Source organism: Sapajus apella, unplaced genomic scaffold (assembly GCF_009761245.1).
Source record: "Sapajus apella isolate SASKATOON/1434 unplaced genomic scaffold, GSC_monkey_1.0 scaffold29, whole genome shotgun sequence".
NCBI classification, from domain to species: Eukaryota; Metazoa; Chordata; class Mammalia; order Primates; family Cebidae; genus Sapajus; species Sapajus apella.
In genome coordinates, this window is record NW_022436969.1 from 10,833,875 (window position 1) to 10,850,741 (window position 16,867).

At 35.9% G+C, this 16,867-nt stretch overlaps 1 protein-coding gene and 2 long non-coding RNA genes across 4 annotated transcripts in view; 2 read left to right on the forward strand and 1 right to left on the reverse strand.

The window, feature by feature from the left end:
- Positions 1-16,867, forward strand: part of USP14 (ubiquitin specific peptidase 14) — a 58,289-nt gene that overhangs the window by 22,027 nt on the left and 19,395 nt on the right. Inside the window, exons 4-7 of one of the 2 annotated variants that reach the window (XM_032293245.1) lie at positions 852-956; positions 2,467-2,570; positions 13,048-13,106; positions 16,553-16,683. In XM_032293245.1, the coding sequence (XP_032149136.1) occupies positions 852-956; positions 2,467-2,570; positions 13,048-13,106; positions 16,553-16,683 (399 nt within the window). The remainder of the gene's footprint in view (positions 1-851; positions 957-2,466; positions 2,571-13,047; positions 13,107-16,552; positions 16,684-16,867) is intronic. The other variant, XM_032293246.1, reaches the window with a different exon arrangement.
- On the forward strand, positions 4,373-5,895 carry LOC116561468. Its single transcript, XR_004273443.1, has 2 exons — positions 4,373-5,403; positions 5,435-5,895. It is a non-coding gene; the product is annotated as an uncharacterized LOC116561468 (long non-coding RNA).
- On the reverse strand, positions 6,464-16,774 carry LOC116561470. Its single transcript, XR_004273445.1, has 3 exons — positions 16,759-16,774; positions 14,546-14,549; positions 6,464-6,710 (listed from the first exon to the last, which is right to left on the reverse strand). It is a non-coding gene; the product is annotated as an uncharacterized LOC116561470 (long non-coding RNA).

Sequence of the window (16,867 nt, forward strand, 5' to 3'; positions counted from 1 at the left end):
GTGGTGTGGTCACAGCTCACTGCAGCCTCAACCTCCCAGGCTTCAGTGATCCTCCCGTCTTAGCCCCCAAGTAGCTGGGACTACATGATTGCACCCCCATACCCAGCTAATGTTGGTATTTTTTGTAGAGACAGGGTTTTCGCCATGTTGCCCAGACTAGTCTTGAACTGGACTCAAGCCATCCACCAGCCGTGGCCTCCCAAAGTGCTAGGATTAAAGGCATAAGCCACCATGCCTGGTCTGAATTTTATTAGTTGTTAATTTGTTATGGAGAGAAATGGTGCCACTAAATGTTAATGATCATTTGAGGAATTCCCTCCCCTTCAATATTGTAAACATTATTAGGTGGTTTTATGGCAATATTTATTTTTTCCTTCAGCCTTATTCAGGTACAGTTTGTGTAGAGTAAAATTCACCTGTGTTTGATGTACAGTTTGGGCAATTTTATATTGTCATGTAACCACCACCACAATCACGATTTAGAAGTTTCATCACTCTAAAAAGTTTCTTTGTACACCTTTGCCTTGGCCTCAAGCAGCCACCCTAGTGGCTTTTTACTTGATTTAAACAATTCAGTGATTTTTAGTAGTGTATTTATAGAGTTGTGCAGCCTTCACCACAGTCTAATTTTAGAACATTTCCAATTACCCCAGAAAGAAACTTGTGCCATTTAAAGTCACTCCCTCTTCCCACCTCCAGTCCTAGGCAACAACCAATCTAATTTCTGTAGATTTACTTTTTTGGCAAATAGAATTATGTAATACGTGTTTCTTTGTGTTTGGCTTCTTTTGTTTGACATAAACATTACAAACTTTTGAGGATTTTCATGAAATTACTTTTTTTTAAAACAGGGAATGACTCTGCTAATGATGGGGTCAGCAGATGCTCTTCCAGAGGAACCCTCAGCTAAAACTGTCTTTGTAGAAGACATGACAGAAGAACAGTTAGCATCTGCCGTAAGACACTCCAGATTTGATACGTTTGATCACTACTTTTTGAAGGACCATTATTAAGGTGTCTTTCAGAAAGTAGCATCTAAATGTCTTGAAGACTTAATTATTAATATCAAGATAGATGTTTTTAGCAGTAAATAAGAGTTTTATTTTTGATTAGCTTAAGAGAGTCCTTCTGTAGTTAAATAGTGCACAGTTTTTTTTTTGTTTTGTTTTGTACGCTTTATTATTGATTTTCAGACTTCCAAGTGAATTTACTTAGGCTTAACTTATATATATTTATTTGATAGCTGTAATAAATATGTTTCTGGCAGGTAGTACTATTTAAATGTTTACTATTATTTTATGAGAAAAGAGGGTCAAAGAGTAGTTTAAATGTTGGAATATTTAAATTCTTAAAATCCTTCGTTTGGAAAATACATACATTTTATCCTGAATTTAAGTGTAAAGTCAGTTTAGAAACTGGCCAACACATGTGTCACATGTTTACTTTTTTTTTTCTTTTTAAACACCTAGCATTTATTAAGTGTCATTCATTCATTTTCTTGCTTTTTTTTTTTTTTTTTTTTTTTTGAGATAGGGTCTGGCTTTGTCACCCAGGCTGGAGTGCAGTGTTATGATTATAGCTCATTGTAGTCACAACCTCCTGGGCTCAAGTGATCCTCCCACCTTAGCCTCCTGAGTAGTGGGGACTGGTAGGCGTGTACCACCATGCCCAGCAAATTAAAAAAAATTTTTTTTTGGTAGAGACAGGGTCTTGCAGTGTTGCCCAGGGTGATCTTGAACTTCTGACCTCAAGTTATCCTTCCTCCTCAGCCTTCCAAAATGCTGGGATTATAGGTGTGAGCCACTGTGCCCAACCTGTTATTTTGGTTTTTGTTTTGAAGTGTTTCTATGCATATTTTGCCTACTCTGCTTTCTTGATAAACCTCCAAAAAGGCAGGACTGGTATGATTATTCTCTTGTTATATTTAAGACGGAAACTAAAACATAATATGATGGCCAGCATGATCCAAGTAAACATTTTTGTTGAGGGAAATAAAACTGTTTCTTTTTTTTTTTTTTGAGAGGGAGTTTCACTCTTGTTGCCTAGGCTGGAATGCAATGGCACGATCTCGGCTCATTGTAACCTCTGCCTCTGGGTTCAAGCAATTCTCCTGTCGTAGCCTCCCGAGTAGCTGGGATTACAGGCATGTGTCACTACGCCCAGCTAATTTTGTATTTTTTTTTTTTTAGTAGAGACGGTGTTTCTCCATGTTGCTCAGGCTAGTCTTGAACTCCTGACCTCAGGTGGCCCGCCAACCTCGGTCTCCCAGAGTGCTAGGATTACAGGTGTGCACCACCATGCCCGGCCAATAAAACGGTTTCTTTAGAGTGAAGGCAGAGTATAAATTAGTATAAGCTAGTAAATGCTACTTGATTCAAAATGAGAACTTTAGTGATTTATGTAGGCCATGTCATTTTGTAAAAATTGATTGGTTTAATCATTTAATCTTTTTTTTTTTTAAACCAGATGGAGTTACCATGTGGATTGACAAACCTTGGTAACACTTGTTACATGAATGCTACAGTTCAGTGTATTCGTTCTGTGCCTGAACTAAAAGATGCCCTTAAAAGGTAAGACTGAAGTCTTCTTTGGGTAAAGGATGTTCACATTTGGGTGAGCAGTAGTGTTTTGTTTTGTTTTTAGCATCTTAATTGAGATATAATTAATTTATTATACAGTTTGCAATTTTAAAGTATTTAATGATTTTTATAATGTTCACAAGGTTGTGCAACCATCACCACGATCGATTTTAGGACATTTTCTCCCCCTCCAAAAGAAGTGTCATACTTACTGGCAGTCACTCCTTACACCTTTTCACTCACCTCCAGCCCTAGCCAACCATTAATCTACTTTTTGTCATAGATTTACTCATTCTGGGCATTTCATATAGCTTGAATCATATAATATATGGTCTTTTGTGACTGACTTATTTAGCATGTTTCCATGGTTCATTCATGTTATAGCATGTATAATACTTCTTTCTTATTTTATGGCTGAATAATATTTTATTTTTGGATATATCACATTTTATTTATCCATTTATTTTGTTGATGGAAATTTAGATTGTTTCTACTTTTAGGATATTATCAGTAATGCTGCTGTGAACATTCATGTTTTCTGTGTAGATAAACTGTTTTATATAGTAACTCTATGTTTAACGTTTTTGAGGAACTGCCGCAGTGATTTTCCAAAGTGACGGTACCATCTTACGTTCTCACCAACAATGTAAGAAGGTTGCTAGCATTGTCTGTTTTTGATTAAGCCCTGTAGGGGTGTGAAGTGTGCTATCTCATTGTGTTTGTCATGCACACATTTTTTTGGTGATAAATGAGGTTGAGCATCTTTTCATGTACTTATTGACCGTTTGTATGTCTTCTTTGGAGAAATATTTGTTAAAATCTTTAGCCTGTGTTTTAATTGGGTGGTCTTTTTAAAAATTCAGTTGTGGTTTTACATATATACAAGTCTCTTACCCAATGGATAATTTGCAAATATTTTCTTCCATACTATAAGCTGTCATTTTACTTTCTTTTTTAAAAATTTATTTACTTTTTTCCTAAGTCTGTCTTATGCAGTGTCCTTTTACTTTTCTTGATGGTACGTTTGTAGCACAAATGTTTTTTAATTTTGATGTAGTTTAATCTTAATTTTAATTTTTTCTTTTGTCATGTCTCCTTTTGTTTTCATATGTTAGAAGCCATTGTCTAATTCTAGGTCACAAAAACTTACTTCTGTGTTGTTTTTCAAGAGTTAATATACTTTTAGCTCTTCTGTTGAGGCCTGTGGTTAATTTTTATGTATGATGGGAAGGAGGAAAGGAGCGAGGTGTTCTTGGCTGCTCTTTTGCATGTGTATATCCAGTTCTTCCAGCATCATTTGTTGAAGGCTATTGTTTCCCCATTGAATTGCCTTAGCGCCTTTTTTGAAAGCCAGTTGACCATAATGTATAAGTTCATTTATGGATCCTAGATTCTTTTCCATTTATATATATGTCTGTCCTTATGCCAGTCAGTACTGGTTTTAAAAAAGAAAGAACATTTTGTTTTGTACCATCATACACAAGGAAAAGAGTAAAGAATTAGTTACACGTTTTGAGAACTTGTGAAATAGTCTACAAATCAGGGTCCCTTATTCCAGTGAGTATAAATTTAACTTTAAAAATATGTAACTTAAGGCCAGGCGCAATGGCTCACACCTGTAATCCCAGCACTTTGGGAGGCCAGTGCAGGCGGATCATGAGGTCAGGAGATCGATACCATCCTGGCCAACATGGTGAAACCCTGTCTCTACTAAAAATACAAAAAATTAGCTGGATGTGGTGGTGCATGCCTGTAGTGCCAGCTACTTGGGAGCTGAGGGAGGAGAATTGCTTGAACCCAGGAGGCGGAGATTGCAGTGAGGTGAGATTGCGCCACTGTTCTTTAGTCTGGGCAACAGTGCGAGACTCCGTCTAAAAAAAAATGTAACTTCATTCTGGCTAAATTTATACAACTGTCTTGATACTAAATTGTCAGTTTTTTATGATAGAATTTGGAACTACAATTTGGATTCTAGATGGCTTCTTAAATACTGATTTTTGTTTTTTCCCTCAGTGTCTTGTGAAATGTTGTGATAGAACTGAAGAGAAGGGAGAGAAGGACTGTTAAAAAATCTGAAAGAGTGACTTTAAAGGTTTTCTACATTTCTCTGAAGTGAATAGTTGTCAGGTATTTGTGAGAAATTGTGTAGATTGCAGCTGATGTACTATCAGTGAACAAGACACAGTATCTGTCTTCAAGGCACCTACAGTCTAATAGACAAAGACTATCAAATAAGCAGGTACTGTTTCAGAACTGTTTTGATGGGAAATATAGGCTGCTATGAGAACATCTAAGGGGGCTAATTAAGGGATGGGTATCTAAGGATAGCTTGGGAAGTCTTCTTAGAGTAACTGGTATTTAAACACTTAGGTATTATCAGCCTGGATGAGAGATTAGGGAAGTGTGAGAGTGGACTGGAGGAAAGACTATTTAAGCAAGAGTCTGGAGGCAGGAGACTGCAACATATTCAGTGCGACTGCCTGGAGAAGGATGGATGTAGAAATGGTGATAGAGGGGAGATTAGCAGGGGCCAGCTACAGATCTCGAAGTCATTTTTAAGGAGTGTGGACTTTGTGTTGAGGGCAAAGAGAAGCCATTGGAAGATTTTAAGCAGAGTACTGACGTTCAAACTTTCCTCTGAATTCTAGGTAGTGTGCTGCCTAGATTATTATTTTATTCTTTAATACAATTTTCATTGTTATTCTTGGTTAAAAGTTACTTGGTAGAATCTTACTGTGTCTTTTACATATATCCCAAAATATTGCTTTATTTTACCCTTTCCTGTTATCCTTGGATGATAATATTGCTTGGAGTAAGAGTCTAGGTCAAAGCCATTTTTCCTCAGTGATCCATAGTTATTTCTCCACCATTTTTGTGTGTCCATGCTTACTGATGAGTACTGATTTTTATTTTTTCTGTTAGTAGCTTTTAGGGTTTTCTCCCTCTCTCTCTCTCTCTTTTTTTTCCCCCAGAGTTTTCCAAGAATGGGAGAGTGTGGGTTTTATTTATCTTATTTAGTGCTCAGTGAGCACTTTTAGTCTGAGGACTCTTGTCTCAAACTCTAGGTGGAATTACAGGTGTTGCCACCATGCCTGACTAATTTTTGTATTTTTGGTAGAGATGGATTTCCCTATATTGTCTAGCTGGTCTCAAACTCCTCACCTGTAGTGATCCGCCTGCCTCAGCCTCCTAAAGTGCTGGGATAACAGGCATGAACCACTGCACACAGCTGAAAATATTTATCTTTAAACACTAGAGTCTCACTCAGTTCAATGAGATGCTCATATTATGAGAGGCAAGAAGTGAGACACTCGGAGCAGAAAAGCCCCATATCTCATCTCACAACTGTCTAGTGGATATGTTCATTGAGTGGAATTGCATGTGGGATTGCTTACACTAAATTATTTTCATTTTTTTAGCTTGTGGAGGGCATATCTTCATTTAAATTTTTAAAACATTTTAAATTATTATTTTTATTTTTTGAGACAGGCCTTGCTCTATTGCCCAGCCTCTGGAGTGACATGATTATGGCTCACTGCAGCCTTGACCTCCTGGGCTCAAGTGATCCTCCTGACTTGGCTTCCCGAGTAGGTGGGACCTCAGGCATGCGCTATTATGCCTAGCTAATTTTTTTTTTTTTTTTTTGAGACCGAGTCTCTGTCTGTCACCAGGCTGGAGTGCAATGGCGCAATCTTGGCTCACTGCCACCATCTGCCTCCAGGGTTCAAGCCATTCTCCTGCCTTAGGTTCCCGAGTAGCTGGGACTACAGGTGTGTGCCACCACGCCCTGCTAATTTTTTGTATTTTTAGTGGAGATGGGGTTTCACCATGTTGGCCAGCATGGCCTCGATCTCCTGACCTTGTGATCCGCCTGCCTCGGCTTCCCAAAGTGCTGGGTTTGTAGGCGTGAGCCACCTCGCCTGGCCACTAATTTTTTTTTTAAGTGGATACTAGAGATGGCTATGTTGCTCAGGCCGGTTTCGAACTCCTGGACTCAAATCAATTCTCTCAACTCAGTCTGCCAAAATTTTGGGATTACAGGTGTGAGCCACCACACCTGACACACAAATCTTCATTAAGTAACTGATTTCAACTTGTTCTTGACAAAAAAACTTTAAATAACAGAAAAGTCTAAATATTTGATATTCTTTTTCTCAGCCATCTTCTCAGCCTGTATGTCAGGATATGATGAAAACTGCATTGTACATTTAATTTATGCAGATTGAAGGTGTGCCCTGGGCTGGGTGTGATGGCTCATGCCTGTGATCCCAGGGGTTTGGAAGCTTGAGGCCAGAAGTTTAAGACAAGCCTGTGCAATATAGTGAGACATAATCTCTACAATAAAAAAAAAATTAGCTCTGTGTGGTGGTGTGCACCTGTAGTTTCAGCTACTCATGAGGCTGAGCTGGGAGGATTGCTTGAGCCCAGGAGTTTGCAACTATATGAGCCATCATGCCACGGCACTCCAGCCTGGGCAATGCAATGAAACCCTGTTTCTTAAAAAAAGAAAGAGATGGACCAGACTCAGTGGCTCATACCTGTAATCCCAGCACTTTGGGAGGCTGAGGCGGGCAGATCACTGAAGGTCAGGAGTTCAAGACCAACCTGGCCAACATGGTAAAACCCCATCTCTACTAAAAATACAAAAATCAGCCGGATGAAGTGATGGATGCCTATAATCCCAGCTACTGTGGAGGCTGAGGCAGGAGAATCGCTTGAACCTGGGAGGTGGAGATTGCAGTAATCCAAGATTGCACCACTGCACTCCAGCCTGGGTGACAGAGTGAGACTTCCATCTCAAAAAAAAAAAAAAGAGAAAGGGATAAAGATTTGTGTTATCTTTGGGTTTTTTCTTTAAACATGTATGTAGCAGTGCATGTGTTAAACAAACACATTGATTATAAACAATAATCAATTCTGACAGTCTTAAATTTGTGCTCACATCTTTGCTTTTATGCTTACGTGTTAATACTTCTGCAGTATATCTTGATGCATAGGATTCTTTGGATCAGTTTCTGGAAGTGGAGTTGGTGGGCTAATAAGTTAGAGTGGATAGTTTGATCTTTTAGATATTGGCAATTTTTATCCCAAAAGATAGAAAAATATAAATGCTACATTCTGTACATATTCATCAGTGTAAAATATTATAATGATAAATATTTTTTGATTATTGGTAAGATTGAACTTTTACTAGTGAGTTTATTGGTGACTTGCATTTCTCTTATAAGGTAAAAATCTAGGTTTCTCTTTTTTTCCTCTAGTCACCATTTATTGTATATTGATACACATTGATGTTTTATTATATATATTATTATTATTAAATATTTTTGAGACCTGTTCCTAGGTTTTCTACTTGGGTTTATTTATTGAGGTCTGATTTTATTATGCCATTTTAACTATATGGTGTATAGTAATGCATCCTTCTTACTCACTTTCAGTGTGTTACCAGGTGGTTTAATCCATATTTTACTTCTCTTTGAACTTCATAGTCATGTTGTTCAATATGCCTTTCTCCTTCTAAATGTGTATGTAGTGGAGTGTCAACCTTTGGGATTTTGACCATAGTGACTTTAAGTTTGGGGTAAATTGACATTTTTGCAATATTTAGGCTCCCCATCCGGTAATATAGGCTGTCTCCCCTTTGTTTCAGGTCTTATTTGACTTTCAGTAAGATGGATTTTTTCCAACTGTTTTGAATTTTTGTATTTTGTAATGTTAGATGAATTTTCTCTTGATCATTTTGTTATCAAAATCACCTGCTAGGTGATAGGAAGAAATCAGGCATACTAATTTCAAATAGTAGACTTCTATGGTTCTAAGATATACTTTCCCCCAATATTGAAATAGTCCTTATGTTCTATGAAAATTTTAATGTAGTTTTTATTTACCCTGAAAATGAACACATTTTATTTATGATGATACTTATGGTTATGATTTATTATATTTATATTTATGAGGAAATAAGGCATATTTTAAATTAATATTTGGATTTCTAAATAGATAATCATATCCATTAGTCAGGTTAGTTTTATCTGTTTCAGGTGGTTTACTTCATATTTCTTTTGTATTTCTCTGGCTAGAACTTTGAACACTGTTAAATAGTAGATTGTTGTGGAATTCTTTCTTGTTTTTGATTTTTATAAGAATGTTGTATTTTAGTGTTAAATATTGTCCTTGGGTTTGGTGGAAATATTCTTTTTTTCTTTTCTTCTCCTTGTCCTTGCCTCAGGTTTGGTGGAAATGTTCTTAAGCATGTTAGGAAAGTATCCCTCCATCATTTGTTTACCAGAGATTTTTTAAAAATAAGAAATATATGTTAAAATTTTCAAATGTTGTTTGTGGACCTAGTTCTAAGATTTTTCTCATTGAATCTGTTTATGATACATTAGGTTAATAACCTAATTGTAAATTATATTCCTGATACATTTGTATTCTTTCAGTACATAGTGCTGAATTTAATTTGCTGAAACATTTTAAAAGGATTTTTTGGTCATTTGTTAGTAAGACTGATTTATACCATTCTGTCTCCCTCTGGCTTTTTTTTTCCCCTTTTTTGTGAGGATATGGTGTTAGAGTTATGCTATGTCCATCTTTTCCTGTAACTTTTATTTTCTTTCATATTTTTATAGGACTGATCTGTTGTTGAAAGATTTGCCCGTGAAATTGACTGCACTCAGCTTTTTTGGGGTATTTTATTTTATTTGGAGTGGAGTCTCACTCTGTCACCTAGGCTGGAGTGCAGGGGCATGATCTTGGCTCACTGCAGCCTCTCCTTCCAAGTTCAAGCGATTCTCCTGCCACAACCTCCTGAGTAGCTGGGACTCCAGGCGTGCGCCATCATGCCCAGCTAATTTTTGTATTTTTAGTAGTGATGGGGTTTCTCCATGTTGGCCAGGCTGGTCTCAAACTCCTGACCTCAGGTGATCCATCTACCTCAGCCTCCCAAACTGCTGGAATTACAGGTATGAGCCACTGTGCCCAGTGGGATATTTTAAATGTCCCTTTTCTCTTCTAAAGCCAGTTTTGGTAATTTATATTTTCCTACAAAATTGTCCTGTCTTTGAAGTATTTTAGCTTAAGAATTATTCTTCTATTGGATCTGTATTATTATTTTTTTTGTATTTTCATTTCTTATTTGTTATATTTGTGTTTTTCTCCCTTAATTATCTTCCTAGATACTTGTATTTTAGTTTTGAAATAATTGGCTATTAGATTTATTCATTTAATTTTTTGAATTGTCTGATTCATCCTACTTTTGTTTGTATTAATTCTTTCTTATTTCTGTTTAACTTAGGCTTGTTTTATTGTTTATTTTCTACTTAAAGTTTCATACATGGATTATTTATTTATTCTTGTATAGTACTGAAAGCATTTAATTCTGAGATTTTGCTTGTTCTGTTTGTTAGATGACGCTGTTCAAATGTTAACAAAAAACACTAGAAAGTATCTTACCTTTTCCTTTTAGCTCAGTTTGTTTATGTTTGATTATCGAATTATAACATGCTGAAAAGTATACAGATTATAAGTGTACAGCTTAATGAATTGTCCCAGGGTGAACACACCCACCTACCCAAGATAAAGGCAGAAACCTTCTAGCAGTCTAAAAATTCCCTCAGATCTTAATCACTACCACTGTTTATCTTTCCCAAATTGGAAATTACTATCCTGACTTCTAATCTCATAGATCAGTTGTGCCCGTTTTGAACTCTTTATGAACAGAAGTGTACAAATTGGGCACATTTGTCTGGCTGATGATTGGGTAATGGGGTCTGGCTCATGATGTTTAGTGTATCCATGTTCTATGTATTGGTAGTCCATTTATATTCATGCTGTGTAGTATTCCATTGTGTGCTGTGCTACCAATTTGTTATCCATTCTTCTGTCAAATATTTGGTTTGGGTTTCAGTTTTTGGTTATTATGAAAAAACATATTCTGAATATTCTAGTACATTTTTGGGCATGTGCTTGTGTTTCTGTTGGGTATATATGAGTATGTATGCATATGAACAAATACATATGAATGAAACTGGTGAGTCATAAAGGGATGTATATATTTAGTTTTAGTATGTTTTACCAAATAGATTCAAAAACAGAGGTACCAAATCATATTTTCATTACTATTATATGTGTTTTTCATTTGTTCCACATCCACACCCAAGAGTTTAATCCAAGTTTAGCCAGTGGATTTAGAAGCATACATATGTGAAAGCATATGTTAGAAACATGTTTTATTTCACCATGGATAAGAATTGTGGCCTACATAACTTTTGGTTTTTGGACATTTGAGTTTGTCTTTTTGATCTGATGTATGATTGAATATTTCATAGGGGCTGGAAAAGTCAAAATGTCCTCTTTCTGTAGGTGTCGAAGTACAATAGATATTAGGTTAATTTTATTATATTCAGATTTTCTATATCATTACATTTTATTTATTGACTTGACAGAGGTAAGGAAAGATTCTCAGTACCTTTGACTATAAAACCTCTCTCATATCTGTCAGTTTCTCCTTTTATTTTCTATGTTTTTCTTTATATACTTCAGTGTTAATGTTATTTGGCTTATTGGATTGTTTTACATTAATTAGGAATTACATTTTATTGCTATAATATGAAAAGTTTTTTTGGATATTAAATTACTGTGACTTTCCTATTCTTAGTTACAAAAAAAATTGAGAATTCATTAGTGTATCTTTGCCATAAATATAGAAATAGTTACATATTCATGTTACCCTATAACAGGAAGTAAAATTCAGTAACAGCAGCAATTATATAGCTAATTACATACCCAAGTGATGTTCTGGGATATGTCTGCTATATTAGTACTTCATTTTAATTTCAAAATGTCTTTTAAAAAGTTGCTAAAATGTCTTAACAGGGAAATTTGATGATTTTCAGGTTTTTAAAAGCGAACACACATAATTCAGGCATTATTGTGAATTGTGTATTGAAAAATTAAGAAAATGTGTTTAGTCACAGTAGTTTCTGAAAGATGTAAACAAATGAAAAAAGGAAAAACAAAACCCTTCGATTGAATACAATTTAACACAGTACTTTCTGTGACTTAACATAAGCACGGGGTTTTGCTTTTTAAATTGTGATATAATTCACATCTAGTGAAATGCACGTATCTTAAGTGTTTGGTTTGATCAGTTTTGACAAATGCAAATTCTCTGTAATCCATTTGCTTATCAAAGAACATTTCTGTCATCTCAAAAAATTTCTTGTGCGTGCGTTTTCTCTGTTAATCCTTATCCTCCCCACACCCTTCCAGCAACTACTGATCTCATATTAGTTTGCACATTCTGAAACATAAAATAAATGGAATCTTACAGGTTGTGCTTTTCTTTTGTTTTTTTCTTGTTTCACTCGGTATCTAGTTTGAAGATCCATTCATATTATTGATTATATCTGTAATTCTGATGGCTCTACATTCTTGCCAATATTGGGTGATATTAATTAAAAGAATTTTTAATTTTAATTACTCTAGCGGGTGTATAGTATGTATGCATAGTTTAATCATAGTGCATATGCAGTCTTCCTCCCACCTCAATGTTTGATATTAACTGAATGATAATTTCTGAGCATTTGTCATAAGACATTATATGAGTAATGACTATGGTTTGAATATTTCCTTTGCATGGCCAGTTTGTTGTACTGTTGTAAATTAAATGAGGATCATAAAGCTAAAAGCAAATTTGAAATCATTTAATAGAAGCTTCTCAGTTTACAGATGAGCAAACTGACCTAAAAACTTAAATGACTTTAATGATACATACACAGCATGCTGAATGTAGGTATATGATTTTTGATTTAATGTTTTTGATCTAATGCCTATTCCAAGTTATTTCAGAGATTGTGTTATTTTATATTCTTTGTAATTAGTGGATAGTTTTGTTTCACAGTACTTTCAGAAAGTGTTTGTTTTAGCTGGCTGCAGTGGCTCATGTGTGTAATCCCAGCATTTTGGGAGGCTGAGGTGGGTGAATCATCTGAGGTCAGGAGTTCAAGACCAGCCTGGCCAACATGATGAAACCCCGTCTCTACTAGAAATACAAAAATTAGCTGGGCCTGATGGTGGGCACTTGTAATCCCAGCTACTCGGGAGGTTGAGGCAGGAGAATTGCTTGAATCCAGGAGGTGGAGGTTACATTGAGTCAAGATCATTCTGTTAAACTCTAGCTTGGACAACAAGAGTGAAACTCTGTCTTAAGAAAAGAAAAATAAATAAGTAAAATATTTGTTTTATACGAGTTCGACAAAGGGAAAGAGCTTAAAGTAGGCTTCATCTCAATTCCCTTTTCAGCATTCCTTTTCTCTCTATATAATGCAAGACCAGAAGAGAAGAAAAGGAAAAGTGGGAACAACTCTGAGGAACTTGGAATCGAGGGTGTCCTTTTAACTGGTTTCTTCCCATTTGAGTGTTAGAATGAATTGAATTCTGTTATTTAATTCTGCTTTAATGTTTCTAGGTATGCAGGTGCCTTGAGAGCTTCAGGGGAAATGGCTTCAGCGCAGTATATTACTGCAGGTTTGTATACTAAATAAACTACTTTTTGATAGGAGTTAGACATTATATTTTTCATTCACAATCCTTTGCAGTTTACAGAATGTCTTTTGTAAAACATCACCTCATTAAGCTTGGAGTTTACGTTATACTTACATTAAACAACTTGGTATTTATTTTATCCAGATTATAAACCACTCAAGTCTGTCCTTTGTGAAAAATAATCTTTGGATTTTTTAGATTATAATTTTGGCTTCAGGTTTGATTTGTATAATATATCTTTGGGGTTGACTTTAGGGATAACCAGAGATGGATTTTATCACAATTCATGTATCTTTATAAAAGAGAGTCCTAATGCGTATTGCTGTAAAGAAGTGATGTGTATGAGGAGAAATAGAAATCTTAAAGGATAGAAATAACTGGTTTCTTTATTGCATAAGAAAATGTCCACCTAACTTTGGACATTTTAATACTGTTAAATCTTTTACAGCCGTGCCTTTTTTAACTCTAACAGTTTTACTGATATAGTGTGCATGTCATAAAATCTGCCCATTTAAAGTGTATAATTTATTGTGTTTTATTTAATTCGCAGAGTTGTGCAAATGTCACTAAAATGTTAATTTTAGAACATGATTATACTAAAAAGCAACGTCATAACATCCAGTAGTAACCTCCTCACCCATTTCTCGCCCTACCGAAACATTTATCTGTGTTCATTTTCTCTAGATTTGCCTACTCTGGGCTTTTGTTCTAAATGAAATTAAATAATTCCATTATTTTGTAGTCTTTTGTGACTGTTGTCTTTGACTTAGTATAATGTTTTCAAAATTCATCCACATTTTGGCATGTATCAGTACTTCATTCTTTTTTTATTGCTAAGTAAGAGACCCTTATATGGACATGCCACGTATCATTTATCCATATTGGTGGAATATTTGGGTTCTTTCTACTTTTTGACTATTACAAATACTGCTGGCATTCATGTACAAGTCTTGGTGTGGACAAATGCTTTCATTTCTCTTGGATATATATCTAGGAGTGGCATTAATTGCTGGGTCGTATGGTTACTATATTTAACCTTTTGAGGAACTGCCAAAGATGCTGCACCATTTTACATTTCCCCCAGGGTATCAGGATATGAGGGTTCTGATTTCTCTGTGTCCTTACCAGAACTTAGTATTGTATGTCTTTTTGACTATAGCTATCCTAGAGGTATGAAGTGTTATCTCATTGTTGTCAACCATTAATTTTTGACCGTTTTCTTTGTGTCATTTGCAGTTAGATTTTGCTTTAATCTTTTTCTTGAAGTAGAGTTATTTGTTGAAATAAAGTTTTTAGTAAGAAAATGTGATCATCTATATCTACTTCATTTGTTTGCTTATGTATCTAAGAATAATTCAGAATTTCAGCAGCTTCTCCAGCATCATATATGGGGCTAATAGTATTGGTGCGATGAAAAATACTGTTCTTTTTACCTTTTTACTTCTTGACTTTTTAACTTTTGGTTTTGAAATACATTTAAATTTACAGAAAAGTTGTAAGAATTCATGAGTTACTTTTAGTCGCATTTGGTTTCTCATTTCTCTGTTATTCATGTAATTTTTTTTTCTGAACCATTTTAGAATAAGGTGTCAGACATCAAGTGTTTTATTCCTGCATACTTCAGTATGTGTTTCTTAACAGTAAGGACATTCATAACCACAAGACAATTCTTAATTTTCACAATCTGGCCTGTAATCCCAGCATTTTGGGAGGCTGAGGCGGGTGAATCACTTGACGCTAGGAGTTTGAGACCAACCTGGCCCACATGGTGAAACCCCGTCTCTACTAAAAATACAAAAATTAGCCAGACATGGTGAAGCATGTCTATAATCCTAGCTACTCAGGAGGCTGAGGCACGAGAATCACTTGAACCTGGGAGGCGGAGGTTACAGTGAGCTGAGATTGTGCCACTGCACTCCAGCCTGGGCGACAGAGTGAGACACTGTCTCAGAAAACATTTTTTTCAGAATTTGGGAGTTTCACACAGTACTCTAAAATAGTCTTTATTCAAATGTTGCCACCTGTCCCAATATTATCCAATAAAAAGATTTTCATTCCTGCTTCAGGTTTCAATTTAGGATCCCACTTACCTTTAGTTTTTATGTCTTATTAGTCCCTTTTAATCTAGATTTCTTCTTGACCTTTTTCTGTCAGAGTAATGAAATACTTTTGAGATGCTCTATTGATGGTATATACTAGATCTTAAATCATCTGTTTTTTTGAGTAGTGTGTAAAGTATTATTAAAATGTAGGCTTTTATTTAAAAAAATAATTAGCTTGGTAGTGAATTCATGCACAAATTTCAGCCTTCTTCAGTTTTGTTATTCAGGGACATTTTATTGAGCTCATGCTTTGTGCTAAGATGCTGTAGTGTTTGGTGGGTTGTCTGTATAATGATGTTAGATGACATTTCATATCTTGGGTATCAATAAAACATACAAGTTAAGATAAGCTAGAGTAAGAGTTTTGCTGTACATGAAGCCAGGGCAAGGTATAATCACTAGGAAGTCAATAGAGGAGAAATCGTTCAAACTCTAAGAGAACAGCTGAGTTTGTGACTGTGAGATTCATGCTGCTGAGAGGGGTAAGTGGAAAGAAGGTTTTCTGAAGAAGGTACATTATTAATAGTTTTGGTTCGTAGCTGTCCAGTAGAGTCAGCTGTTAAAGGACCCAGATTTCAATCTCCAGCAATTGAGTAGATGGGAACCAACTATAGGTTTAAAGGGAGGTAATTTGGGAGAGGTGACCTGCTGTCCTGATCGTGGCAGAGTAGCAGAACAATAAATTAAGCCTGTTTGGTCCCTAGACAGAGGTCATGTGTTCTCTGTACTGAATTAAAACACCCTGCTTTGTTTGGGAAGACAAAGGCTGGCAAGAAGAAGGAGAGAGGCAGGGCTCAAAAGTTGTTTATAGCTAGTGATTGCTTTGTAAGGTCTTCCGGTGAGTTCTTTAAGATTTAAAAATGAATTTTTTTTTCTTATGGGGAGTCCAACAATTGTTGAAAAGTAGATACACTTAAAAATATTTAAGTCGTTGGGCACGGTGGCCCATGCCTGTAATCCCAGCACTTCAGGAGGCTGAGATGGGCAGATCACAAGGTCAAAAGTTTGAGACCAGCTTGGCCAACATAGTGAACCCCATCTCTACTAAAAAAATTTAAAAATTAGCTGGGCTTGGTGGCATGCACCTGTAATCCTAGCTACTTGGGAGGCTGAGGCAGAAGGAGAATTGCTTGAACCTGGGAGGCAGAGGTTGCAGTGAACCGAAATTGTGCCACTGCACATTCCAGCCTGGGTGGCAGAGCAAGACTTTATTTCAAAAAGAAAATTTTAAGCAGGTTTTTGTTTGTATTAATTAAAATTAATTTATAGTAGCATGTATTAAATATGTGACTGTTTTACTAAGGCAGTGTTTGCTTTGTCTTTAAGCCCTTAGAGATTTGTTTGATTCCATGGATAAAACTTCTTCCAGTATTCCACCTATTATTCTACTGCAGTTTTTGCACATGGCTTTCCCACAGTTTGCTGAGAAGGGTGAACAAGGACAGTATCTTCAACAGGTAATTAGGGCAAGGCATTTTTCATTCTGTAAATGTAAAACTTAGATTTCCTACATTTACCATACTTATTGGGACATATTTTGAAATATAAACATCAGTCTTCTCTAGTTCATGCCACCACTATCTCTTGCCTGGCGCCACACAGTAGTCCTACTGATCATCTGGCTTCTGCCTTTGCCCCTTT